At 45.6% G+C, this 27911-nt stretch overlaps 1 protein-coding gene across 10 annotated transcripts; it reads right to left on the bottom strand.

Annotated features, from left to right (window-relative positions):
• Nucleotides 1–400: 400 nt before the first annotated feature.
• On the bottom strand, nt 401–25865 carry LOC119706636 (gamma-aminobutyric acid type A receptor subunit pi). 10 transcript variants are annotated; one of them, XM_038150548.1, is made up of 11 exons: nt 23562–25865; nt 22717–22944; nt 14828–14917; nt 13345–13454; nt 10696–10763; nt 8807–9024; nt 7907–7989; nt 5470–5607; nt 4093–4245; nt 3384–3577; nt 401–2470 (listed from the first exon to the last, which is right to left on the bottom strand). In XM_038150548.1, exons 3-11 carry the CDS (start codon nt 14881–14883, stop codon nt 2156–2158), a joined length of 1335 nt encoding a protein of 444 aa, XP_038006476.1. In that variant the 5' UTR covers nt 14884–14917; nt 22717–22944; nt 23562–25865; the 3' UTR covers nt 401–2155. The 10 variants fall into 10 exon arrangements, with proteins under 10 accessions (XP_038006476.1, XP_038006477.1, XP_038006475.1 ...); XM_038150549.1 differs by having other exon boundaries at nt 22717–22941; XM_038150547.1 differs by having other exon boundaries at nt 22717–25865.
• Nucleotides 25866–27911: the final 2046 nt, after the last annotated feature.

Raw genomic sequence — 27911 nt, 5'->3', positions numbered from 1 at the left:
TGCACAGCTCCTGACAGGAGGGGACAGCTGGGGGGTCGGGCTCTGCTCCCAGGGAACAGGGACAGGAAGAGAGAGAACGGCCTCAGGCTGGGCCAGGGGAGGCTCAGAGTTGGATATTGTGGAAAATTTCTTCACTGGAAAGGTGGTGGCATTGGAACAGACTGCCCAGGGCAGTGGTGGGGTGTCCATCTCTGGAGGGATTTAAAAGCCATGTGGATGTGGCACTTGGGAACAGGGGCTCGTGGTGGCCTTGGCAGGGCTGGGAGAACAGCTGGACTCAATAATCTTGGAGGGCTTTGTACAAAGAAATTCGTTTTGTTAACATTAGTGTTTGGTGGCTAGTGTAAAACACATAAGGGCATTTTAGTTGGTTTTAAAGAAAGAAACCAATACAGAGAAGAGATAATGATTTTTTTTTTAGTACAGAATCTCTCTGAGGGGTTGTGTTCATATCACAAACATTCACTTTATTACATTTTATGGAATGGACTTCAAATGCCAGTATATACAAGCCAACACTTCATTATTGGAGTTTGTGTTTTTCCACTTGCCATTGTCAGCCTGTTCCCCTCTGTCTTCTTGTGCTGTTTTTCATAAAAGTGATGATTTATGAATATGTGGGTTAGATCCCTCAAAGTACAGTGTGGTGAAGTGGTTCAATAAAAAGTTAATAAAGTAAAAAATCTATAGTTTCACATGCTCTGTTCACCTTCTCTAGGAACCCCCAAGAAGAGATCCTTAAGCTAAACAAACACTGCATGCTGAGACTGTAACATAAGCTACAAACTGAGAGGCCTCACCCAGCCAGAACACTGCTGAATGGAGCCATTGCAGGCAATTCTGATTCTGGCCATGTAACTGCAGGATTGCCCCCTCTCAGTGATGAAAGCAGCACAGACGAAAAAACGGTGCTGAGTGGGGGGGAATATGCCATAAAATGTTCATTTTACAATCAGCAAATAAAGACTTCCAGTATTCTTAAGCTACACAGTACCAAATAGCATTTGGTTCTTTAATGTAACTGTGTGACCACATTTCATTTATCTTTAAAACAAAACTTTGGCTTCTGCTGATTGCAGGATAAACAAAGCTGACTTCGGGTAGTTTCCAGAGCCCACTTAGAATATGATTTTTCTCAAAAAAGTACAGTGTTTCAGCCTAAAAGTGAAAGTGTGAGAGTGAAAAGGTGATTTAGACTAGCTTACCCCAACCCATGCACATTTGACACCCAGCAGCACTGTTGACTTGCCGCAGATGCACAGCCACGTAAAGGAGGGGATGACAAATGGCCACTTGTGCCTATGGCTGGCAAGGAGTGAGAGCTGCTTGTAGCAGTGAAGGCTGAAGGAAACATTCTCCAGGACAAAAAATGATTTTTAAGGAAGACATGGGAAGTGGTAGAATCTGTTCACGTGCAGTACAGCAGGAAGAGTATAAGAGATGGGTTACAAAATGATTTTGCTGCCTCTATTTCATGTTCCCAAATCTCTGAAAAAATGCAGCTCATTGACAAACAACAACCCTCCATCTGTCTCGGGGATGGAGAACTTCAGCAAGTGAGGGTTATCTCAGTGAGTTACAGATTAAAAGCAGTGAGGCACCACTGTGCAGTACTGAATCACCATCCTGGCACTGCACCATCCAGGACAAAGCAGCACCATGCACAGGAGCATCCCACTGTGCTGCACTGCACTGAGCTCCTGCTGCTGCCTCAGGGCTCTCACTGCAACAGAGCAGCTACTGAGGCAGCAATCACAGTCCCTCTGTTCTCTCTGACAAACAAAGAGTAACAGTCATGATCTTATTCATCCATCTCAACTTGAAGGTTCCAACCTGCTCCAAGCTACCAAAATAATTCTGCCTCTTGTAGTGCTCTGTAGCTGTCAGTGCAGTCCTGCACACCCATCTCCGGCCAGGTGACGTGTAGAATTAAATACAGCTATGAGCAGAAGAGCCCAGCACAGCTTCTCAGCTGAACAGCTGCTGTCAGAGTCAGTGCTGCTGATGCATGCACACCTCACACACTTCTGCTGGGTACCTCAGGAAACACAAGGAAGCTTTTTGTCCTCATTGAATTCACTGAGGTTAGGTGCCTGGATGCCACTGGCACAATTCCTCTCCTGCTGAAGTAGGAGAATGAAGCAACTAATTTCTACTAAAAATATAGATAATAAGCCCAGTAAAACACATTGACCACCATAAAAAACAAAGGGAAAAGCAATTTGGAGTAGTGGTCCACATTGGCAGGGTTCTGAATTGTGAAATAACCAATGATCCTGTGCATTTTGTTCCTCAAGCCAAATTTGATTTTCTCATGACTTTTCATGGTCAAGTCACTGCAGTTAACATTATCACTGGAAATCTCAATGCTTGTGAAGCTGATTTTTTGATTACAGCTGGTGATAGAATTTTTGAGGATGTTGGTGATGTCAACTTCTTCCATTTCTTCAGTCCGTCCATTTGCAGGCCCCTAGGAAATAAGAGTGGACAGTTTTAAGGTCTGTCTTCTCCTGCAGAGGAAGACCATAAGGATAAAGACATAAGAATACAGCTTCATATGTGGTCATCCCAATACTCAAACACACCTTTCAGCTGCTGCCTAATCCTAGGAAGGCCTGAGGTCCAAGAGATGCCTGTTTCCACCACTGTATTTCTAGAGATATTTTCAGGTCCTTGAGCAAGTTTTACTCTGGGTAATCCAACATCCATCTCCTACAGGATATCCATCTCTTCCTGTCTACACAGTAACTTAATGGCTGGGAACTCAGTATTGCGGTGGGAAACCTCCTTTTCCCCGACAGAATTTGGGCTCTTGATGACAACTGGACTAGAGTAATACCTGATTATTTAATTTCTCACATGAAAGCAGAGCCCTTGAACAACTCACTCTGACAATCCCCACAGAACACTGTGGGACAGATGTTTGGAAGCATCTTCTGGGAAGGGAGGAAGAAGGGTTCAGTTTTCCTCTGATAGAGGGGAGTACCTTCCTTGTTGGAGTTATTTGATAGAAGAGTGAAGAGTTGTGTTATACTGGCTCTTTTCTGAGTGCATTTGGAAGGAGCAGTGGTGCTTCCTGCTCACATTAGCTCAACTCAGGGCTATGGACCAATCCAGTGCCTGGCCCAAGTGCCTTTCTGGATGTGGCCCTGTGAACACAGCAGGACTACCAGCTAAGGCTGCTGCTCACAAGTCTGCCAGAGACACAGCATTCCTGTGCTATTCATGTGTTTGTTACACTCAAAAGTTTAGATTTAGGCCAGTTAGGAGAAGTACTGTTGATGTATCCATAGCAAGAAGACCATTTGTCTTGTTCAGTTAATGGAGAACTAATTGCTGCCAGTCCAAGGCCACTGGCCTTATTAAGGTACGTCAGGCCTTACCTCTTCTGGTACTTTAGCTGCACACTTCTGTGAGGAGCTGTAGTGAGCCACTGCATATTCCACAAGGGCACCAAAGATGAAGCTGAAGCAAATGCCAAGATAAACATCAATGGCCTTAATGAAACAGTTGGTTTTTGAAAGTGAACTTCGTGAGCCGATCATCAGAGTTGTCATAGAAAGCACTGTTGTAACTCCTTGGAAAGAGAGAGACACTTTTCTTGTGGACACTTTGGAGAAGTCTTGGCCTACCCTTCTGTTCATGTCATTGCTCTCTATTGCTGGCTAGTTAAAGCACATCACTTCTTACCAAATCAAATTCATCCATCATAGCAACTGAAATACTTTTGTAGCATTCACTAGCTTCACACAGGCTCTCCCTGCCTTTGGGAGTTTGGCTCCAACAGGCAGTTGGCTCTCTTCTTTTTCATGTTTCTGCAAAGAAATCCCTCCATCCTGCCTTCTCCAAAGCACACCACCTGTGCTCTGTCCTCTACTCTCTGCAATGAATCTCACACATAGCCCTGCAGGTGGGCACATGTCCCTGCCACAGCATCTCCTCCACACCAACCCAGCTCTGCCCCAAAGAACAGCAGAAGGCGAGCAGACCATTTATCTCTGAGCAGGTAGCTCAAGAAAAGTACAATCTACCCAGCCTTCAAAGGCTCCTCTGTCTGCTTAAATCTTCTCCATTCTTCAGGCAAGAACTCACCAATGCAGGTTCTTGCAGGCACTGAGTCCAGGGTGATCCAAAAAGAAACCCAGGACAACATGACAAGCAGAGTGGAAGGCACATAGGTCTCCAATATGAAGTAAAGGACATTTCTTCTCAGTTCAAACTGTAATATCAGTCGTGGGTAACTGCCTTTATGAAAGGAAGAGAATTGGTGAATGTGAGGTTCCCAAGGACCCCCAACGTAAAACTGGGACAGCCCAGCACCAGCACCAGCTGATGGAGCTCAGCAGAGCTTATGCAGGTAACACACCTGACATGGGAGGACACACACAGCACTGTCAGGCCAAGAGGCATCTGAACAAACCCATCTGAACAGCAGATGCATTGCAAAGGGGTCCCTGCCCCTGAGCATAGCAGGAATGCTACAGCAGGGCCTCAACTCCAAGCAGAGCAGGGCTGATGCTCTCACCCACTCTCTCACACTCAGCACAGCACCTTTCCCAACAACTGCTCTGAAGGGCACTGCCAGGTTCAGCCTTACCTGATGGCTGAAAAACAGACAAAATATTTGTCTCTTGATGTCAGCATGCTCTAGCTCACATCCCAAAGCACCCCTGTGCCTTATCATCACAGAGTATCAGACTCCTATTTTCATTAGTGATTTGTGATGCTTGATAATGGTATATTTTTGAGCTCTCCATCTTTTAAAAACCAATTTGTTGTAAATACTGACATAAGGGTTCTGAGGCTGGATCAGTAGTGTTTTCAGGATTCTCCTCTATAACAATAATTCCCTTTGAAGTGTAGAAACAAAGTCCATGTTGTTCATGGGCTGTGTATGCAGCAAAACAACAAAACACTGCTATTTTTAAAACCTTGTCATTCTAAGGAAGTTTTGCCCCCTTTCATACTATCTGTAATTGGAGGAAAGAGTATTTTACACTGACAAAGAAAAAGACATTGAATTCTGATCTATAAAAATATGTTTTTCCATCATGAAAGAAGTGTAATTTACAAACAAATGTATATTTAAAAATTAATTTTACTCCTAGTTACTGTAAACATTGCTTTCCTCAGTACCTATACACTGCACGCCTGGATAGAAGGGATAGTTTCTTCAGGTATGTGTGGAGGAAAATAGGAAGAAGCAAAAAAAACCAACTTAAAATCCATCAAATGAATACAGAATATTTTAAACTTCCATCTTTCTGTGGATTTCCATCTTACAGAATATCCTGACTGCAACTAATAGGATGTTACCACCTTTCTGTTCATCTGTTTTTGTGAGATTAAGATCTGCTAAAGGCTTTACTGGTTCAGGACTGAGTCAAACGATCCTGGCCCACAGAAGGAGAGGAGATAGGATGGGGAATACCCAAGAGCTTTCCCTGTTTTTTTCTCTCCCAGATTTACCTGTCTCCTGCTGTGACTTGGAGACCAGGGTGTGGTAGCGCTCCACCGTGTACTGGGAGAGACGCAGCTTTTCCATGCCGTGCACGGAGTTGTTTCCCCTCAGCCAGATGAAGGTGACATCATTCTCATCATAGCCCCCTGAGGAGAACACAGACACTGTTACTGCGGTGGCCAGGGAGAGCCCAGCTGTGCCCTGCTCTGCCTCCTGCAGGGAGCAGAACCCTGATCCTGGCACAGCAGACTGGACAGAGGCCCCTGAGCTGTGTCTGACCACGCAGGGGACATCAGCTATGCTTCCTTCACTGCCCTTGGTCCAGATGTTGATGGGAATACACACCTCTGGGAATGACACACAATGTGCAAGGCTGCTGAGACCCTACTGCAGTTGTTTATATGGGGTATTCATGTTTTCAAAGGTAATCCATTGCTGTCATACACAGCTTGATTACATACAATGGGATATTAGTACTGACACGGTTAACCCTCAAACACAGTCTCTCTCTTCAGTCTGAGAGGAGAGCAGGAGAAACACAGTGGTTAAGAAAGAAAATTCAGATCCCACTGAGCCCCTTACCACAGAGCAGAAGCACATTTCACTGAGTCATCTATTCAAGTGCTTCAAAACATCAGAAAATGCATTTTCAGTTAGTCAGGAGCGTACAGCTGAGACTGTTAGGTGGCTATGAACCAGGCTCCTCTGACTGTACAGAGGAGTACAGGAACCCTGCTCATAAAAACAATCTTTTCTACACATCATTCCTCCTATGTCAAAGTCATTAAGTTACTGATGACAAATAAATGCACACAACATTTAGGTAACACCAAATTCCTGCCTCAAAGCAGTGGGACTCCATATATGCCATCTGAGTGTCTGCCTCCAGGGATGACATAACCTCAGGTTAGACTGAGGGATACCTCAGTTTGAGGGGTAAATCTTGTACTGAGTTGCCAGCCTGCCATTCCCTTCAAAAATTTGACTTAATTTAGGAAACAAGTCCATCAGTTTCACTGATTTAATTCTTTTATTAAGAGCCCTTCTTTGAGACCATGAGTAGGGACGCTGTGATTCTGATAATAACCCATTTGTCCTGGTAGAAGGAATCAGATGAAGCTGCAGCTCTATTTACATCTAATTGTGTTTTCTTATTAGACACAAATTACCAGAGCCTGGGTGTGATGAACTCCTAAATTAGGTGTCCAGAGCATGAATCCCTGAGTAGAATCCTAAGCATTTGACTTTTCAAAGTTCCTAAGTGGTTTTATAAATCGTGGTTAATAAGGAAAATTTTATAAGTGATAGATTGTTGTTAATTCATCTGGCATATATTTAAATAGTATTATTTCTGGGCACTTATCCTAATGAAATCTCCAGTGGGCAATATGTATGTAATTTCATTGGAATTATACAGCAACTGAGCATGATGTAGGACCCAATCAGTTTTAAACCAGGCCTAAACATGCTCTGCTTTAGCAGAAGAGGCCAATCATTATTATTTCAGGAGCTATTCTTTGTAATGAAGTTAACCATGGTGACCTAATATGATTTTAATGTGAAAATAATATGTGCTTCCCTAGGTGCTTCATGCTGCAACCCCAGAAGTTAAAAATCTGGTCTTTTCCATGCTGAGATGGTGGAAGTTTGGTTTTGTGCCATGCAGCAGGAGCTGGCTGCCTGCTTATCACAGGTCTGGAGCAGCAGCACTGTGCTGGCTGAGCTTTGGGACAACAACCCTGCAGTGGCTCACGTTGCCTTGGAGTCTTTCTCAGCCAGCATTGCCTTAGGTGAGCTTTTAATCTGAGAGCAGAACTCACTGATAATTCCTCTTCTTGAGACTTCTCAGTCTGACACTCTTCTGTTGACAAGGGTCCCATCCTCTGCATCCCTTCCCTAGTGAGGGGGCAGGTACCACAAACCTGGGTTTGGTCCTAATTTCAGCTCATGAGTTTGAGAGCCATATTCAACTCTAATTCTAGTGAGAACCACCCTTCCCCATGTCCTTTTACAGTGGGGATTTGGGGGGTGAAACGGGTATTAGCTACCTAAAGATATGAGAATTGTTCCTTCTCATACTGTATCACAGGCACTTATCCTGCAAGTTAGTTTTGAAGAAGCTGTGTGTTCAAAAGAATCTGAATTTTGAAAACCAACCAACATTACTTCATCCTTTCTGTGCAAGACTGAATTATCTACACTTTAATAAATATTCTTTATTACCATTTTTTTGCATAAACTGCACAGTGACAGGAATTCTCTGGGCTGTGAATTACAACACAAACCTTTGAAGAATGATGACACAGAAGTTGTTTTCTTTTGGATATTATAATTTGCAGGAATAAAAATCTACTCCAGAAAGCCACCATGCTTAATCCAAATATTCAAGATGTGTAGTTACTTATGAATAAACAAATTTAGGGTTTTCTAGAACATTATACTTACAGCTTTCTAGCTGCAGTTGGCATATTTGTGTGTCCATAGGGTATTTTGACAGGTCCATGTTACAGGCAACAGTAGCAGTGATTCTGTAGGGAGAGAAAGAACTCTGATAATTGCAATAAAAGCATGTTTTACACAGCAAACTGGATCACCTGCTCTGGTCTGTCAGTTAGATTATTTGGACCTATGATATGAATTAACTGAGAACCCTCAAGAACAAGCACTCTCTGCAGCCACCCCAATGAAAATGTAGAAAAAGGAGGAATTTTGCTTTGATCTGGTGGGATATTGAGTGCAGATTCACATTTTTTCCCATTGCTACAATTTGCTCATCTTAAGGAGTCAGCACTTGCGACTTGAGGCACAGTGACTAACTGCACACTTACTCTGGCTTTCTCTGATGTGGAGGTAGGTGAGTTTTGCTCTGCAGCTGAGGTAACTGGGACCCAGTTAAGACAAGCTAAGGAGAGCACTGTAGGAATTGGTAACTCAAGTGCTGGGCACCTTGCTGCAGTTCATGGACAAATACACTTCTTGGTACAAAACAGAAGTCATCACTGGATAAGCAAATGGTTTCCCACTATCAGTTGAACTTTTACTTTGTGATGTCCTCCTTCCATTCCTCCCCTGCCCCCATCTGACTGGATTTTTCCTCAGTGACACCTAAACTTGTGAGCTTTCTGAGCAGGCCTCAGGATACAGCATGCACCGTGATGGGAGATCCTGATCCTTGACTGGCATTTCTGGAAGCCAGAAAAGGGGGAAATGGATCAGCAGAGAATGCTCACAGCTGGCTTGTTGACCCCAAACTCATGACCTGTGACAGCTGGTACCTGCTCCTGTCCAGGGTAATTCTTGAAAGCTATTCTGAGCCAGTGGCAGCAAAGCTGGAGGTCTCCGTACCTTAAGGCATACAAGACAGTGCCATTAGAAAACAGCCTGACGAGGCGGTTGCCCACAGTGACGTCATGCAGGAAGGACCTTTTTGACTCCACAATGTAGGTGTCTGGCACCCAGAGCAACTCCACCAGGCGAGCATCCAGCGTGAAGCTCTTGTTGCCGTGGAAGACCAGCCGAGGGTCTGTCCATCGCTGTCGCAGGGAGATGGTGGCTGTGTAATCCTGTGAAACAGAGCAGAGCCTGGGGATGTGTGTCCAGGCACATGCATGGCACAGCTGGGGCACACCACGTGTGTGACAAAGGATAGAACACATCCTTATTCAACCTATCACAGCCAGGCTTCAAGCTTCAAGTTTCACTTTCGCCACAGTCTTATTCACTCTGTAATATTTCTAATAAATTTCCACTCGAAGGTGTGGAGTTTGAGGACTAAAGATTATACTTACAGAACTTTATGTTTTTAATGAGCAATTTTTATAACTGATGCTTTTGTGCCCATTTTGCAGGTAAGAGAACAGATGGGAAGCACACACTTGAGGGCACCCTACAAGTCATTGACATTACAGATCAGTCATTGCCTAGAGCTAGGAAACTCCACATGTACTATAAATCTGGTTGTCAAAGAGGCATTGGCACTTTGGAGAAAAAAGTGAATCCAACCTGTTATGTCAGGGACATCTTGGAAAAAAAAACCCAAACAAGTCAAAAAAGAAAACTGGTGCCTTCTATTTTAACTGGAATTTTAAATCTAAGAACACTGGGATTAACTTGAGTTTGGCCTGTCAAAATCAACATGCAGCATTGATTGGAGCATTCTCACAGTGCCCCACCAGAAAAGAATAAGTAGCACCCACTCAGCTCTGAAGCTGATGCTTTGCAGAGCCTTCTGGACACCACAGGCACTGCTGGACTATTCAACTTCCTTTTCACAAGGGATGCCACCACTATTGATTTCTTCTATTTCCACCAGGTCTGATTTCTAGAAGGTGCTGAGTTTTTGACCAGTAGGACTTTTGGAACCACTTTTTTTTCTTGTAAGCCCACGTTACTATAGCATCTACACAGTTGTCTTAGGGTGACATGATGCTTGTATTCCTAATCGTCTGTTCTGTTTATGCTGGATATTAAGTTTTGCACCTTTAAGACTGGTTCTGAAAGTGAAGGGGGGGAAAAGAACTGTGCAGTTTGTTTTCAGAAACTGCACTTGCTCCCCCACATTCCTTCTCATGGACTATGCTGTCTGCAGCACAGACAGCAGGAGAGAGCTCTCCTTTGCTTTTAGTTAGTTTATAGCTAGTGGAGGCAGAGAAGTTCCCCGGATTGTGTTTTTTTTCTTTTTCTTGGAACTGTTCTAACCTGCTCTGGACTGAAAACCCAGAAAAACACCAGGAGCTCATGCCTGTGGCCCATTGGGTCTGGGACATGGCATTCCAGTGCCAGAGGGACTGATAACAGACTGAGTGAGCCAAGCTACAGCCCATGAAAAGGACTTTCTGAATTTGCCATCTCTTCAGAACAGCGAGAGGTTTTTCTTGTTTAATATAATTATTTTTTTATGCTTGTGTATACTTTGCTCGGTAAATAACCAGGTTTTTCCACTTATCTCCAAGGAAATATTCTCCTGAACCAGTTGGGTGAGGGGCCACTTGAATCTGCTTTCTAGAGGAACCCCTTTGGGAGTTTCTTCCCAAATTTGCCCTTAACCTAGGACAATAGTCTGCAGTCATAAATGAGCTCTATTTTCATCCCACTGCTGAAAGTGGTCAACAGCCCCTGAACAGCAAAGCAGTTTCAAAATTACCATTTCTGTGCTGGACACACAGGAATACATGTGAAGTCTCTCAGGTATATCTCAATCTTATCTTGTAAAATAAAAGTTTTTTTTCACTTACCATGTCACTCTCAGATATACTAGAAATACTTGCAATGTCCAGACTCATTGCAATTTGTACAGGCTCTCCTGCAGAGGGAATGAAATGCTTCAGCAGAGAGAAGGGAAGTGTGGAGGGCACAGTAAAGCCACTCAGGATTCTGTGCAGGGTGGGCACTGTCATCAGCCTCACTCACTGTCACTAAACCTGCAGAGGCCCAGAGGGTCAGACACAGTTTCAGAGCATTAGGCTCACAAATTCTATGACCTGAAATGCAGTTGTCACTGTTAGGGAGCTGGAGTTCTGTGTTTGGTGGTGGTAACAGAGGGCAAATACCCATTAGCACTGGCTGCAAAGCTCAGCAGTTTAGGTCAGCACCATTTCAGTGGCATTTGCCATTGGACAGGCAGCCAGAGCCACTTAGTCCTTGATCCCAGCCCACACCAGCCACGGAGTGGCCCGGCCAGGAACCTCTGCACAGAGCACTTCCCACAGCTCAGGGAGTACTGCGCAGCCCCAGTTCCTGGGGAGGAGCCACCGAGAGGAGAGAAGATCCCTGGTTCCCGAGAACAGACACTCCTAAAATGCGGAGGAGCGGCCTCTGCCCGGTTCCAGCTCCAGCCCGAGAGAGATCCGCGAACCGAGAGCCAGCCCCGAGCCGCGAGCGCCGGAAGCCACCGCGAGAGGGCAGCACCGCCCGGGACACGGGGACACGGGGACAAAGGGACACGGGGACACGGGGACACGGGGACAAAGGGACACGGAGACACGGGGACACGGGGACACGGAGACAAAGGGACACGGAGACACGGGGACACGGGGACACAGAGACACGGAGACAAAGGGACACGAGGACACGGGGACACGGGGACACAGAGACACGGAGACAAAGGGACACGAGGACACGGGGACACGGGGACACAGAGACACGGAGACAAAGGGACACGGGGACACGGAGACAAAGGGACACGGGAACAAAGGAACACGGAGACACGGGGACAAAGGGACACGGGGACACAGAGACAAAGGGACACGGAGACACGGGGACACAGAGACACGGAGACAAAGGGACACGGGGACACGGAGACAAAGGGACACAGAGACACGGAGACAAAGGGACACGGGAACAAAGGGACACAGAGACATGGGGACACGGGGACAAAGAGACACAGGGTCACAGAGACATGGGGACACAGAGACACAGAGACATGGGGACACAGAGACACGGGGACACAGTGACACAGGGACATGGAGACACAGGGACGAAGGGACACAGAGACACGGGGACAAGAGGACACAGAGATGGGGGCACAGAGACATGGGGACACGGGGACACACGGACACGGGACCCCATGCCAGGCCGGGCTCCGCCGATGCTGGGGGAACACGGGGCTCCGAGCGCGGCTCAACGCTTTCCAGCACAGCCCTCTCTGCCTGCGTGACAACAGAGCGGTGCCTTTCCTGGTGGAACTGCTGAAACTGCTGTTCATCATATGAATGAATCACAGTGAGGAATGACCAATGGACACAATTTCTGAAACTCTTTCCAGGTGGTTTTGGCTTTGATTGTTTGTTTTAAATGGTTCATAAATTTATTTCATTTGCAGAAGATGTGTATTTTTTAAAGCAGCTGTTGTTCACGTCTCTTTCTATTCAGACTCAAACCCACTGCATTTACTGACCACAGGACACAACTGTGAGGACTCGGCCTCCAGGGGAGGTCACATGAGAATCCTGGCTGGTTTTGTTTAACATTTGCTGCAGATGCAGTGGATCTCTGTTCTGCTGTAGAGAAGCATCCGCTCACTGGTGTCACAGGACTTAGAGGAGCTTTTCTAGTCCTGCATCAGGTCAGCCATTCTAGGCAGAGCAAGATGGTAAATTCTGTATTGTCTCAGAAATTTATTACCACGGCCAGGAAAAGGAAGCAGCTCAGGGCTGCTCAGGCCAGTAGCAGCAGATCAGTCTACAATGGGAAATATCCATGGCCTTGTGAAAGCTGATGGGAAATTTTTCTGTCAAGTGAGGTTTCATTAATGGTTCAGGCACAAAAACAAAATTAATAGAAATAAAAATGGTCATTGCTGTTTCTAAAACTTTTAATATACTTTTCAGGTTGTGAATGTCATTCGGAGAAACCTGTCCCTCTGTGTGATAACAGGACTAACCTGGAAGGTGGGAGACCTGACACCCAAATTGCTCAATAGCCTCAGATAAGTTCCTAAATTCCTGCCTGCTCCCAACTCCCCAGAGTCTCACAAGGGTTTGAAACAGATTTGTGTTGCAGTGTGAGGTGAAAGCATGTGTCAAAAGTCAATATTCCTGCAAGAAGAATGGCTTTGTTCCTCTAAAGCTGCATAAATAGCTATAATAACTGAACATGACCAAAACTAAAGCAGAAATTCATTCACAAGGGTCAGGCTCTAAACAAAAGCTTGTACAGCTAGAGCAGAATTTAATTATTTAGTCAAGTCTTTCATAGAGATATTATAGTTTATAAATTTCCTGCTCTTCACCTCACAGCTGGACCTGTTCCCAAGCCCCCCACATACGTGCACCAGCTATTCGAGAGAGTAGTGGATGCAGAGAAAGGAGAGCAGCGCCTGCTCTCCCCTCCACATGAGCTTTATAGACCGATTTTAAATGCTCCCTTGTGTGGAGCCAACATACCACCAAAGTAGGGCCGGAGGTATTTGTTGTACCCCATGGTGAGGTTCTCAAATCCAGGGAGGGATGTTGTGCCCCTGCCATGCAAGCTGGATCCATGACCCAGAGAGCTCCTGGGGACACAAACACCAACTGTTACATGCTGGGCTGGGCACATCTGGTGTGCAGCTGCAGCTGCTTCCAGCTTGTGCTCAAACAAACAAACAAACAAAGAGTATAAAATAGTTATTAAAACCAAATACATAATTGATATTACAAGCATTTGCTCACATTGCTGTCCTGGCTGAATAATTAGCACCTTCAAGAGGTGGGAAAATGGCAAATTGCCCTGGCTGATAGCTACAGGTTGCACACACAGTATCTTAATGTTCTTAAAATCCGGGTCACACACATAGTATCTTAAGAATGTTTTGTTCAAACAGAAAAATCAAGCAAGATCTGTAGATCACAAGCCTGAGAAATAAACCCCAACATCCCCTTCCCACTCCCTGTACAGTCTATATAAGGAATATTATTTTCTTTTTTCCTCCCATTTATGACAACCTGAGACAAATCTTATAGTCCAACAGCTCCTCCTCTCTAATCTCTAGTCCCCTAAATAGGCTTCATTCTTATAACATGTGAGTGTCAGCTTCTACAGCTGCTGTCAGGAATAATACTGGAGGGGAAAGGTGGAGGACTGTGCACTTCACAGACACCCCCTCAGCTCTGTGGGCAGTGCTGCTCCAGCTGCTGGGTATACTGAGGGTCCAACTCTAGATTACAATGTCAAAAGTTACATTTTGTGGCTGGTCATTGAAGGCAGAAGCTGTGTTATGAGGCTGACAGATCTGTACCCTCACACAGACAGTGAGAAGGATGGGGTTTGGACTGTAAGAGGTGAGTGTTAAGGTGCAGGGTGGCACAGCCTCACCTGAGAAAAGTGTAACCCAGTGAAAGGTTAGGAGTTTGTTCTTGCTTTGGGCAGGAGGAGGTGGGAGACAGAGCCTTTGTTGCTCCCAGTGCCAGGACCCTGCTCTGGGCAGGAAGCAGCCATGGAGTTACTCACAGCTCTCACCAAGGGTTTTTCTTCTGTTTTCTTCACAGCTGGATTAATAGGACCTTGGAGCTGCAGGATTTAGACTAAACAGGACCTTACAGCAGAATCAGGTTTTGCACAGTATATATGTAAATACTTCAACAATTTTGGGACTTGTACTACCAAGGATGGTAATAACAGAGCTGGGAGCCTTGTGGGAGGCATTTCTGGTAAAAAACTACAACCTGTGCTGGTTCTGAACAGGAAATCATGGGTTGCACTATTAATGGCCATAATGTGGTTTAGGGACCTATGCAGATTGCTCTCTCCTATACCACATCCCTGACTGCACCCTTCCACCTTTGGATAGGCTGGATAACTGGAAGCATAGTTTCCTTTTGACCCACATTATTTATGTGAAACATCATTCAAATGTTCCCTTTAAAACAAAACAAACCTTACACTTACCTTTGGGTTGGAAGGAAAAGACACAGACAGAAGAAGAAAAAATATCTGCAGAACATATCTGGAGATTGTTTCTGTATTTGCTCTGCTTGTCTGTAAAGAAGAAAAGAAAGACAAAGTCTTGTGGTTTAGGAAAAAATATTTTAAGGGAAGGAGACAGGGAGAAGAAATGCTGCACAGTCGGAACTATCACAGAGTGATGTTTAACATACCTGATATGCAGTGGCTCCTGCCCTTTTTCCTGGCTAGTATCATTTTTCAGCATGTTCTATCACTTACCACATAAAAAGCCCTGGTGATAACTCAGGTCTTGAAGTCCTCAACAAATTCCAGCTCCTCTCCTCTCTTCTCAGTATTGGAGGGCAATAGCTGATGTTGAGAATGGCACCATGGGAACAGATTGATTAAATAGGAAAATGTGTGGGTAGCTCCCAGAGCAGTCAGACTCTGAAGCCAAGAGAGATCCTGCCCACAGATGGCAGTTTCAGCCTCTTTTAGTCCCAGGCTCCCCTGCCCAGCCTCACAGAAGTGCTGCAACTCTGTGCTCCATTGATTGTACGTGGGATAAACCCCTGCTATTAACAGCAATGCTGACAAGCCACTCAGCATGCAGCAGAGCATGAGGTCATTGCACTTCAAAGGGGTTTCGTTGACTTTTCTGGGAGTGGAACCAAGTTTGGCTGCTGGCCCAAGACTCCTTGGGCTTGTGCTGGCCTTGGAGCAGGTGCCACAGTGGCAGCTCTGAGCTGTGCTCTGCTCCACTCTCATCTCCAGCTTCCCACTGGAAGTGCTGCTCCAGTCACACACCTTTTTTTCAGACCTAGCACCTCTCTCATCACACATGGTATTTAAAGCCTCAGCTTCCAATGTGGTTGCACCTTAATAATGCAAACATCATGAGTTTTCTTCTTGGGTTAGATCCTTCCTGTATAGCCCAGAGGACACTCTGCCTCCTCAGCCACATACATAGCTCTGGTGCTGTACCATGGGACAAGCAGAGCACCAGGAAATAACAACTTTGCCCACACCACGCCAGTAAAATTCCTGAACATTCAAGTACTATGAATGCAAGGCATCCCACTGGAGAAAGGATGGAGTTTTTTCAAAACACAATATGCTCTAATACCAGTCCCACATCTGAATTTCCAACAAGGCTTTGCTCTTCTAGCCCATTCTCTGAAATGTTACTCAGATGTTTCTCGATGCTCTCAAGGGCTCCTCACTATAATGTGAGGATGCAGGACCAGAGAGAGAATCATTTACTCACTCACAGCAATGTTAGACCACAATTTTGATTGAAAAGCAGGAAGATTGGTCCAGGTTGTTGAAAAAACTTGTGGAAAGAAGTTAATTTTACAAATCAGACTTCAGTTAAAGTATGAGACTTCATGAACTTCAGCTGAGGAACCTCTCATGAGCATCCTTGTCACCATGATATTTTTATGAAAATCCTTTGCTAGGATTTTTTTCTCCTAAGAAGCTGAGGAGCCTCAGGAAAGAAATGTAAACAATAACTATCTGCTGCTGTGGAATGCAACAGGTGCATCTGGGATTGGTCCATGTGAGGTGTTTCTACTTAATAACCAAAGATGCAGCTGGGCCAGACTCTCTGGTCAATCGCGAGCCTTTGTTATTCATTCCTTTCTATTCCTGTCTCACCTTCTGATGAATCCTTTCTCTCTGTTCTTTTAGTATAGTTTTAATATAGCATTTTTAATATAATATATATCATAATATAATAAATCAGCCTTCTGAAACATGGAGTCAAGATTCTCGTCTCTTCCCTCGTCCGGGGACCCCTGCAAATCCCAAACATCCCTAATGAATATCCCATGTTTTACACAGGATGACTGTAAAGACAATAAATATACCAAGGACTGGGAGGCAGTGAAATGGAAATCTATAAGTACTCCTGGGCAAGGGAAAGGTGACCCAGTGCCCAGAGCTGAATATAACCACAGTATTTCTTCACTGCTCAGCATGTCAGTTAATACAACAGCAATTCTGCTGTTATAGGGCAGGAGCTTTCATCAGAGATTATCAGTAGTGGGAAGAAATTGTGATAAGGTTGTGTATTTATGTTTCTCTGTCCACCAAAGGGTTTCATTTTCACAGAAAAATGTAGCCTTAAACACTGTTCGGTGACCAAGGGCATAGTCAATACACCAAGACATGGCCACAAAATCCTCAGTGAACATGTGGGAATTTTTCTTCCAAGCTTCCAGGTAACAGGTAAATGTCAAATAAACTGTGCAGTTCCCCTGGTAATTCAGGATTACTCTCCTTGGTCATCTGTGATGTCCATGACAAAGGGAACTGGTTTCCCCTGCGGCTCCGTGCTGGCAGGCACAGCTGGGGGAGCTCAGCACTCAATCCCTGCCCTCGCAGTCGCTACGTGCCCCGGGCCACCCCTGCACAGGAGAAGCAGCAGGGACCCGCTGACCTCTCCCAGCAGGAAAGGAGTAGGACAGGATCGCTTTATTGTGTCTCTGCTCTGGCTGAGCAGCTGCCTCGGCAGCACCTGCCCAGGACGGGAAAGGAGCCGACAGGGCTGAAGGTGAGGGTGAAAGGAGCTGCAAGTGATGCATTAATTAAAGGTTTGACAATACGCTGACAGATAAGCACGCAAGCAAAAAATATGAGATGGGGCCTCGAGGAGCACAGTTCAGACACAATCATTCATCTTACACATCTATTCGTCTGCATTTCTTCAGGGCAGTGAAACACTCCTCACTGGAAGTTTTGGGGGAAAACCAGCCACATACCCTCCTGAGCACCTCCACGGCCCACATTTACCCAACACATTTATTTTGCTCTTGCAGGGAGCACACTAAAAGCTGCACTGCAGCTGCACGTCCTTCCATGCCAACGTTCAGTTTTCCTCAATAAATACTCAATATCTACAATAAGCACAAAGCTACCCAATCTGGATTGGTTTCCATATTACCTTGTTTTTAAAGGCCATTCAGCACTATGTTCCTTAGTGCAATATGGAATTTAATACAGTAGTAAAACAAGTAAGAATTTTTTAAAATTCAGAACAGTTCTCATTTTAAATCACTCAAGAAATAGCATATATATTCCCCACTTCTAAGAACCGAGAAATTAAGGGACACAAAGGTCAAGTTATTTGTCTTGAGTGTCATCAGTAAGACTATCTGTCAAGATGAATGAGTCTCCTGCAGAACACATACCCAGTGCTCCTCGGTCAGATCATACGAGCCTCACACCTCTCCAAGAAATGCTGACAGCAGCAGCACTGGCAGCCACATGAAGGCACTGCAGCGTCCCCCCTGTTGCTGTCTGAGCCTGGCACTATGGAGCAGCCGCAGCAGCACCCTCCAGATGTGCACTGCCTTATTTTCCTCCACATTCTCCACATTCCATTCGGGTCCAAGACCCTGGACCCCGCCTTGCCGGGGTGTGGGATTTGGCTGGGGGGCAGGCATTGGTCTGCCAAGTAACAGCTTTATTTAAACTAATCCTTCACACAAGTGACCATCAATAACTGCTATCTTACTTCCTAAAATACACAGATCAATTGACATAATATTATAACTCCTTTAAATATTAATGTCCTAACAGGGAGACAATTGCATTGGGCCTAGGGACTCCTCCACTATTAGAAATTATGCCCCAGCATTAAATAAATTAACTCAATAAGTGTCTTACCATGAATACAAATTCCTGCTTAGGGCTTGCAGATAAAATTATTTAGAGCTGTTCTTTGAGGAAAGATGAGGTGTTTAAACTTGCAAAAGAGCAAGGGCGGCTATATTCATTAGTCTTCTGTTGTAAATGAACTGCTTTGTTTTAAACTCAAGGCATCCTTTTCAGAAGGGAGGAGGAAGAATCTGGAAAATTGTTATGTTGCTTCCTCTGGGCTGCACAGTTTCAGTCCTGCAAAGATGCAGATGTCTGCTCCAAACTCCAAAGGCAGCTTAGGGCCAGGCCAGCTCTGCCTTAGTGGTGCCCAGTGCCATCAGCAGCACATCCCTGCAGCACAGAGCACCTGCAGGACACAAGGAGGAGTCCTGGCTGGTGGCACTGGCCAGCAATCTGCGCTGCTGCCTTGCTCCCGTCAGTTCTGACAGGAGGTGGGCACGGCCATCAGTTCTGAGAAACTTCATCTGGATCCCCGAGGCTGGAGGGAGCTATTCGCCTTGCCCCGAGGTTGAATTTTATCTCAAAAGTTGATGCAATGCTTCTGGTTTTTACTTTTATGTTTGTACATACAAACAGTTCAGAACTGCAAGGTACACATGAAGGTCACAATTAAGGATTAAAAACGAGCTACACTGATTCCACTTGTCTGAAACAGAAAGGTTTGTAGAAGTAACCATAGATTCAGATTATTTCTTTTGCTATAGATAGAGGAAAATTCCAATTAAAACCACACACAGAGACCCTTAAACACAGAGAATTTTTCAAGTGGCTCAAGGAGCTTGCCTTGGCAGCAGCCTCCTCCTTCTCCGTGCCTTCTCTTTGCTGCACTGGGTTTGCACAGGTACTTGTTGCATGCCCAAGGGATGTATCAGTGAGCTGCTGAGCTGTTGTGACATAAGCCCTCCCAGCAGGAATGCTGCTTGTGTGCTGCAGCTTTTACCTACAGCATCTGAATTCCCTTCTGAGTTCCCTGAGGGCTGGGAGAAATTTAATGCAGGTCTCAAAAGTGAGAAATGGACACAAAAAGAGTGTGGACAGGGAGAGGGGGTGCATTCTGCTTGGGAGGGCGTGAGGCACAAGCAGTGGCAAGAGTAGTTCTCTCTCTCCCCTCCTTACTGGCCCCCACATCCCCAGGACTGAGAATCCACTGTGGTGCCTGAGGTCCCATGGGAACTTCAGGCACCCACTTGCACCTGTGGGGACCATTTCCCAAATCCTTGGTCAGCACTCTCAGCTGCCTCAGTTTCCCCACAGGCCTCACAGACACCACCAGCCCCAAGCTGGCCCCACTGCCCAGTGACCAATGCTCACCCCTGGACAGCCCACACAGACACCATCAGCCACCAGCACAGGGCCATCACATTTAGGGCCACCCAGCTCTTCAGCTCGAACTGTGGGAATATGTATCTGTGCTAAGATGTACTAAGAATGAGTGTCAAAGCAATCTGCAAAATGTAAGGTGAGAGCAGTGACTTGCCAGCCCTGAGCAGGAGGTTGCAGCCTCATGGGAGGGCAGAAGCAGTGCTCACCCCGGTCCAAGCCCTGCTGCCATCCCCCTGTCCCAGCACCTCGGGGTCCCTGCTCTGTCTCTGGGTGCTGCCGGGCTCGGCTCCGCTGTGATGCAGCCAGGGCTGATCCTCGCTGGGGTCAGGGATCCTGGGGGAGATGATTCCTTAATAGGCTGCTCTGTGTGCTAGGACAGGGCTATGGAGGGTGGAATACCTTATCAGCCCTGATCTGGCTTTACAGACTGCTTGCCTGCTTGCTGCTTTGGTTCTGCCTCCCAAGAGCAGAATTAATTGCTGGGCTAGAAAATTACGATAAATCAGTCAGTTCATAGCACATTTATTTTCTGTAGCTCTGCATTGGGCTCCCGGCAGCTTCCAACAGAAGCAACACCCACTCGTGCTACAGGGAGAGGTGAGGGTGGGGCTCTTGCCAAAGACTACCTGCAGAAAGGAGCACAGGCAGGGCAAGGTAGGGGCTCAGCACCAGCAGTGACCTGGAGCCAAATGCTATCCCAGCAACAGTACTGCTCCACTTCAGCCTTTAAGGTGACTGCCAAGCCAGACTGTTGCATAACATATCTTTCTAGATTTTCCAAAATAAATGCCCGAAAGACAGGCTAGAAAGAGGAGGGAGAAAACTGACATTCTGTGAAAAGAAATGCTGTTTTGTACTCTAGACTTATTTGCATCAAACTCTGTAACTGGACAACAGTGTCTACAGCAACAGAGAAAACAAACCACTCAGTCATTACCAGTATGCTTTTTATGGGTGAAATGATAGAGCAAACACAGACCTCAAACCAGTCTCGGACTGCACAGGAACCACTTTTAGTCAGTGCTTTCCCACCCGTGGCCCTGGTCCCAGGCTGCAGTACTGCTCAGCCATCCCCATTGGCTGAGGCCTTTGCCAAGGAACACATAAATCCAGGTAGTGACCCGGCCCTTCCCTTCCCACTCCACCCCACCGGACACACCAATGCCCTCAATGCCCCATCCCACATTATCTCCACTCTTTCCTCCTGCTTTGTAAAGCGGACTTTGATGCAGCAGGTTCCTACCACAACTCGAGCCCCATAGCTATGGGAGATGCCATTAGTGGGGCTGTATTTTGTCCTGTTATTTTCATCACAGATCCAGCACTGCAATTTTTTTTCCCCAAATTTAAAAACACAAACACAACCCTGTCCCTGTGCCTCAAGTTCCAGCCTCACTGCTCATGGAAGGGCAGAGTGGGGGCCAGGCTGCCCCAGCAGAGGGGAGCAGGGCTGGGGGTGCCCTCAGCTGCTGTGTCTGAGGAGCAGCCCTGGGCAGCCCTGAGCCCTTCAGAGCCCCTGGGTGCCCAGCACTCTGCAGCACCCCCCTAACACCGGCCACTACCCCTAGTGAAGCAGCTCCTGCTGTGAAATGCCCTGCAGGTTCTGGCTGCTCTTTCAGAGACGCACCGTGCTCGAAGCAAATGCTCTGTCGCCAAACCTGCTGTGCTCTGAACAGGGCCCATGTGCCAGTGATGCTCATACCAGAACCAGAACTACATTTCAAGTAAGAGCAAAAGTTCTGGACTGATACGAGGCATTTTTTTTTCCAATCTGTAACCCCATTTAATTATTTCCATTATGATGTTGCCTATGACAACCTGAAAACATTTTATCTGTGTGCATATCAGCACCCAGTGTTCATGATTTTAACTCCACTTTAAAGACAAAGAACACAGTTTAAATGTAAAAGAAGGTTGGTGTAACCTCTTGTCAGATACAGGAATGAGTTTGGGAACTGACAATTAATTGGATACACAGTTTTAAGTGCTCAAAGTTCTATTATTATCTCAGATAATTGCACAATTGTGGTTTTATCTTTGGCCAAAGCTCTTACCTGATATGACGTCATTCCTTTTTGCGCCCTAACTTGTTAAATAAATATTTCATCCATACAAGTGACTTTGGCTGTCAAAAGCTGGGCAGATATTTTAACTACACCAGATTAGGATTTATTTGAAACAGTTGTGTACTTTTATACTAATAGGATGAAATACACTCGGAGACAACAAAACAGATCAAGATGTACTCATTAAATGAGCTGCAGTAAGTATTAGTTTCTAGTTTTCATGTTCAAGAGAGAGAAAGTTATCTCTACTGATAGTGCCTGGTATTTGGAACTGTTCTTAAAACCATAAACATCAAAAAAGCTTAATTAAAAGGTTTTAGTTTAACTTTCCCCCCAAAGGACCTAGGCCTATATTGTTCTGTCAAGAGAGGGGTGAGGAATATTTTTAAGGAAAAAAATCCCAAAACACTTTAAATTAATCCATGCTTGCTTTATGCTGCTCTGCAAATGAGATGGCACTGACCAGTGGGATACATCACAGGGGCACAGCAGCATCTCCACTGAACAGCCACAGTGCCTTGGCAGGTGAGGTTGCAGCAGGGACCCCCACAACTCTCAGCATCTCTCCAAGCACTGCAGCAATATACCGAATTCAAAATACTTTGGATTCTCATTTTGTCCTGAACAGTCACAGAGAGCAGACACACACACATCCCAGTGTTTTGCTGTTAACTGGATGTTGATTATAGGACAATGCTTCCTATTATTATTTTCACTATTTGAGAATAATAATTCTTGCTGAGGAGCTCTGGCCAGTGGAAGACTGTGGCTTCATGTTATTCATGTGGCATATGTGTGCTCCCAGCAGAGGAGTGAAAGAGCAGAAAAATGTCTCACCTGAAGCTCTTGTCCTCTGCTGTTACAGGTGAGCACGGGTCCCATGGCACTTCCCCAGGAGCTCCAGCATGGCAGGCGTGGGAGCTGCTCCTTGGCAGAGCAGAGGCACAGGTTTGTCAGCTGCCAGATGTGTGTGCCATCTCCACTGGTAAGGACCTCTTCGAAAAGCTTACCCAAAGAGCACTTCAGAATTTCCAAAATTAATGTCCAAGGAGCAAGCCTTTCCTGCTTTTGGGTGAAACAAAATGAGGTGGAAAAATCACTGAGGTTCACATGGGTTTATCTTTCTAAACTCATTAAACAGTTCTGGTAGGTTTGCCAGATAGAAGACAGCTCTCATTACTTAGCATTGGTTGAGGCTTGGTAGTCTTAAAAATGTGTCAGCAAAAGACAATGCAGTACAGAAACATATTTTGTGTTTAAAAATAGTCTCAACAGTTGTTAAAAGGGATTAAGCAATGTTTTTGCCTGTATCAGCAAATGGAGCAACGCAAAGGAAGTAAAAGGGTAAGTCTGGGAATGAGGAAATACTGTTTTCTCTAATTTACTGCAGCCTGAGGTGAAACATTAACTCAGCTCTGAGCTCTGATGGGGTGTAAATAGCCTAAACAAAAACATTGCTGCACTCGCTTTTGAGGGTATGAACTCAGAGGTTCTCAAAGCTGTGAATGGTATCACAAAACACACCTTCCATTTTACTGAAGCATTCACTGAAACGTTTACCTTAGGAGTAGATTGTTTTGAACACTGCGAAAATAATGAAAAGTGGAGAATTTTATGACAAAAGTTTCCCAAAAACTGTGAAAATATTTTAAAGGGATAAAACCAAGCCACCGCAGACTTACCTTCAGGTTTGCATCCCAAAGGACAGAAAAAGTCTTTTCCCGACAGTTCAGCAGGTGCTACCTGCAGGGATCCCTGCCCCTGTGTGTAAGGAGATGGAGTCAGCCCCCAACAGGCTCTGGGCTGGAGCCAGACTGATGCTCCTTGGATATGCTCTAGGATAGAGCAGGTTTCAGGCCTCTCCTTCTCAGGGTAATCCTTGATCTTGATCTTGATCTTGACCTGTCTGCCTGTGAATGCACACACCAAACCAAAAAGGAATCCATAAAAATGCAGGAAAAGATCTGACATTTTCCCTCATGATTATTTAGTTTATGTTTGTTACAGTATAAAGCACAACCAGACCTGACACAAATAAAATAACCAAATACCATGGAAACACTTGTGAGCTGATAGAGAACATGCCCTTGGGTATGAGACTGATAATTATCTGACAGGGAGAGAATGTCTGGTGTCCTTAAAGGCCCTGTAGGCTATTTATTGCTACATCTGTGGTCAAGCCACATCATCACACACCCCTGAGGAAGCTTTGTGGCATCTGGAAAAGTACTGACCAGTATGTCCCCAGCGTGGGGACCAGCAGCGCCCTGGCAGAGTTTTGGTACGATTATCACAGGGAATTTTTGTATGCCAGGGCCATATCTCTTCCTGCCAGTGAACTGGGAGATTGGTACGAGAAGGGATAAAGCTGATGTGCAGTTCTGGCCTTGTTATCAGAGGGAAGGAATAGCTCATGCAGTTATCTATAGTTTGCCTCTGTGCCACATGCAGGCAGTCAGCACTCACATAACAATGGCTGAGGAGAGAAGCTGCAGCCCTCCAAAATCGCTGTGCAGGTTTGGTTCCAGCCTGGCAACACTGGTGATCTGTGCTTGCATCCAGAGCTGCTGGGCTGTGTCACACGGTGGAATGACAAGTGACAGCAGTGTCCTCAGCTGTCCCCATGGCTCAGATGCCACCCTGGCTGGGGACAACAGGGTCTCTGCAAGGCTTATCCACTGAACATGCTTTGGGAAAATTGAGGGCCACTTTGGGAACACCGCACTTCTCCCTGTGTCCTGAAAAGCACAATCTTGAGACACACACCTGATGCCATGTCACGTTTGCAAGGGAAAATGTAAGTCTCATAAATATTAATTCAATGGGACTTATCACCACATTTTTTCTAGTTGCATTTGATTAAATTTTGAGGAGTTCTGAGCAAATCCACAGCCTTTTGTTTTCTGTTTGCCAGGCAGAGACTGTCCAGAGCATGAGAAGCATCTGCTCTACAGCAGCAAACTACTTTCACTGGAGACTCCTGTCCTGATACTCCAAAACCTTTGATCCCCAAATGTCCTGTAACAGCCTGTATAGCCTGTGACAACAGAACCTGCAGAATGTGTGACATTATCCTTATGCTACAAACATCCATACACATCCGTACACATCCATACACACATAGACATCTCTACACATCCACACACATCTGTACACATCCACACACATCCATAGGTTCCACACATGCTGACAACACTGGCTGTCTTGCTCAGCTCCATGCAGGGAGTAGGGAGCACTCGGAGCTGTCTCGAGCCATGGGGCCTATTCCCCATAGAAGCCTCAGACCATTTGCTCATTCCCATGTCAGTATCCCAATACCTGAGTGCCAGCTTTCCCCTGGGTTAATTCCCAACTCTGCCTGTGTGGGGAGTGGAAGCTGATGGCTTAGAGCCGCAGTGCTGCCCCTCATTGGGAACAAGGAAGAAACTTGCAGAGCCAGGGTCCAGGTACCCACAGAGCAGAACACAGAACACCTGGAAGCACAACTACAAAAGACCAGCCAAACACTACTATAGCCCCTTCTTTGCCAAGTGAAAAAAATCTCCTGAAGTCCCAGCACAGAGAGCAGGTTTGACCAGCTTTGTCACATTTTTGTGTTCTCTCTACTAACACAGACCCAGGCAGGGTTTTTTCCATCCCTTCCAGACTGTGTCAGTGCCATGAGACATCTCTGGCTCTTCCCCCAGGGCAGCTCCAGCCTGCTGCTGTTGACTTTCTTCAAACAAGGAGATGCCTATAACAAGGCATCTCCTCACTTCATAGACTTGTCCTCAGAGGAAAGGCACAGCTAATGCACAGGGACTCATCCAGTCTGTGAAACACTACCTTAGTTCCCAGCTGTCAAAATTTCCTCCCCAGTTCTCTGGCTCCATTCAGCTCCACCAAGAGCAGGTAGCTCCTCCAGGCCTTGCTGGGGCTCTGGGGACACAGGAGCTGGCGAGGTGCTCCCACAGTGTCAGCACAGAACTCGCCCAGGTACTACAAAACCCAGAGTAAAGCTGCAGAAAGCTGCAGTAAAGGAACAGGCTGCCTTCAAACGTGACTTTTATTGTATCTAAAACTACCTGCAGGTCTCTGCAATGTCACACCCATTTCTGCAGTAATGTCTCTGGGCTGTGCTGAGTAGGGCTGCTCAAGCCCTGAAATATCCTATTCACAGGCTGGAATGTGACTTCTGGTCCAAATGGGGATTAATGTGCCCTCAGAAAAGGGAATTTTTAGGTTCTGAAATTCTGGTTTTGGACACTTTGAAGCTGCTGAAATCTACAACATATATTCCCATTTTTTATTTATGACATGCACTAAATACTCACTGCTAGAATAGGACAGAAACTAAAACCTTCAATATTCTGTTAATTTTATTTCATTGGTGAAATCACTACAAAGTATTGCTGATAGAAATCTCCTAGTTTCTAAGAGATAGAAATCTCTTACCTTCCTTCCCTTTCAAATCATCTCATTTGTTTGTACATAGCTCCATCATTTGAATACCAAAGGAACCAAAAGCAATCTGGTAATTTGTTTGTAGCAGATGTTCTTCAAGATCTAAGCATTATGATATCACAGCTTAGTGCAAAATAAAATAAGGCAAAGTGAGGTAAATTTTAAAAAGTCTGAAACAAAAATTGAGAAAAATTGAGAAGTATTTTTGGAACTCAGTTTGTCATACACATAGATGGGATTTTCCAAAAAGTTTTCCTCATTATCAGTTACAGAACAGACAGTGTGCCTCCCTCCTGTCAATGCTCACCCACCACAATGGGTATTACTCTTCTTACTTATAACTGGTTGGTGACAAATGCTCTTTTGTAACAGCTTAAGCTGTGTGAAGAAAACAAGGCTTTGGTAATTCTTTGTGTTCTGAGATCTCTGAAATTTAGATGATTTGTTCAGACAGAAAACATTGTGCTGACATTTATCTTAGTGTATGTTTATGCTGTTATATATTTTCAATTTATATCAATTTATAAGTAAATCAATAAGTTAATTAGAACACAAAGGTTGGATCAGTTTCTGTGAAAATGTCAACAAATTCAATTTAGCCCTGGGATTGTAAAATCAATCTTGGATTTTTTTAAATCAACATTTTTCAATAACTTATTATTCTTCTAGGAAGTCCTGGATCAGCACTAACATTTCACAGACATTTTAACAACAAGATGACTGCACATTACTAGCAGAGGGCCCTTCCCCTGCATCCCTCACAACATCAATGTATTCACTCCTTGGCTTTCTGCAATGTAAAGAGCAAACACAGACTCTAAAATGCTGGGGCAGTGTATCCCTCGTGTGCTCCATCAGTCAAGGCAGAGGGAACTGGGGCTGGGTTTAGGGATGTCCTGAGAAAAGCTGTGCTGCAGGGAAGGGAGCTCACAGCTGCAAGGAGTGTCTAGGCTCAGTCTCGTGCTTTGCTGTCTGGGTGAGCGCAGTGACTGTCCAGGCCCATCTCCTGCAGCCAGACTTCAGAGCAAAGCAGATTCCTGCAAGGGGAACTCTGCAATGGTGCTGTTCCCCTTCTCCATTTCATGGCTGCTGGCTGCGGGTGCAAATCCCAGCAAGAAACTTTGGAAGTGGCCCCCTCTCCCCACCACCAGGAGCCCTGTCCACCCTTGCAGAAGCCCTTGTCCTGAACAAGGAGTGTGGATCATCCCATACCCCCCAAGCTCCTTGCAGGCTGCTGTGCACATGGACAGGACAGCAGGTGAGTCCCCAGGAGAATGTCCCAGGCAACATGACAACTCACCCTGTGCTCAGGAGGCCCCTTCCTGCCATGGGGGCTTCCAGCCAGAGCCCTACAGCAATTCCCAGTCTCTATGAGAACAGATGGAGAAAGAGAGATTTTCCTCTCCAAGACAACAAGGGAAATTTTAACAGAACAGTCTGGAAATAACCACATCCACTGAAGCTCTGGAGATCATCAGTTCATTATTTCCTACCTCCTGGAGGGTAATGGGGACAGGGGTCCTGTTTATAGAGAACCAGTCTCTCCTGGCCAAGCAGCAGGGGTGGGTCCATCACCAGCTCTCCATCAC

The sequence above is a fragment of the Motacilla alba genome, chromosome 13 (genome assembly GCF_015832195.1).
Source record: "Motacilla alba alba isolate MOTALB_02 chromosome 13, Motacilla_alba_V1.0_pri, whole genome shotgun sequence".
Lineage (NCBI taxonomy): Eukaryota > Metazoa > Chordata > Aves > Passeriformes > Motacillidae > Motacilla > Motacilla alba.
The sequence above is the reverse complement of the archived record's forward strand: the minus strand, read 5'-3'. Positions and strand labels throughout refer to the sequence as shown.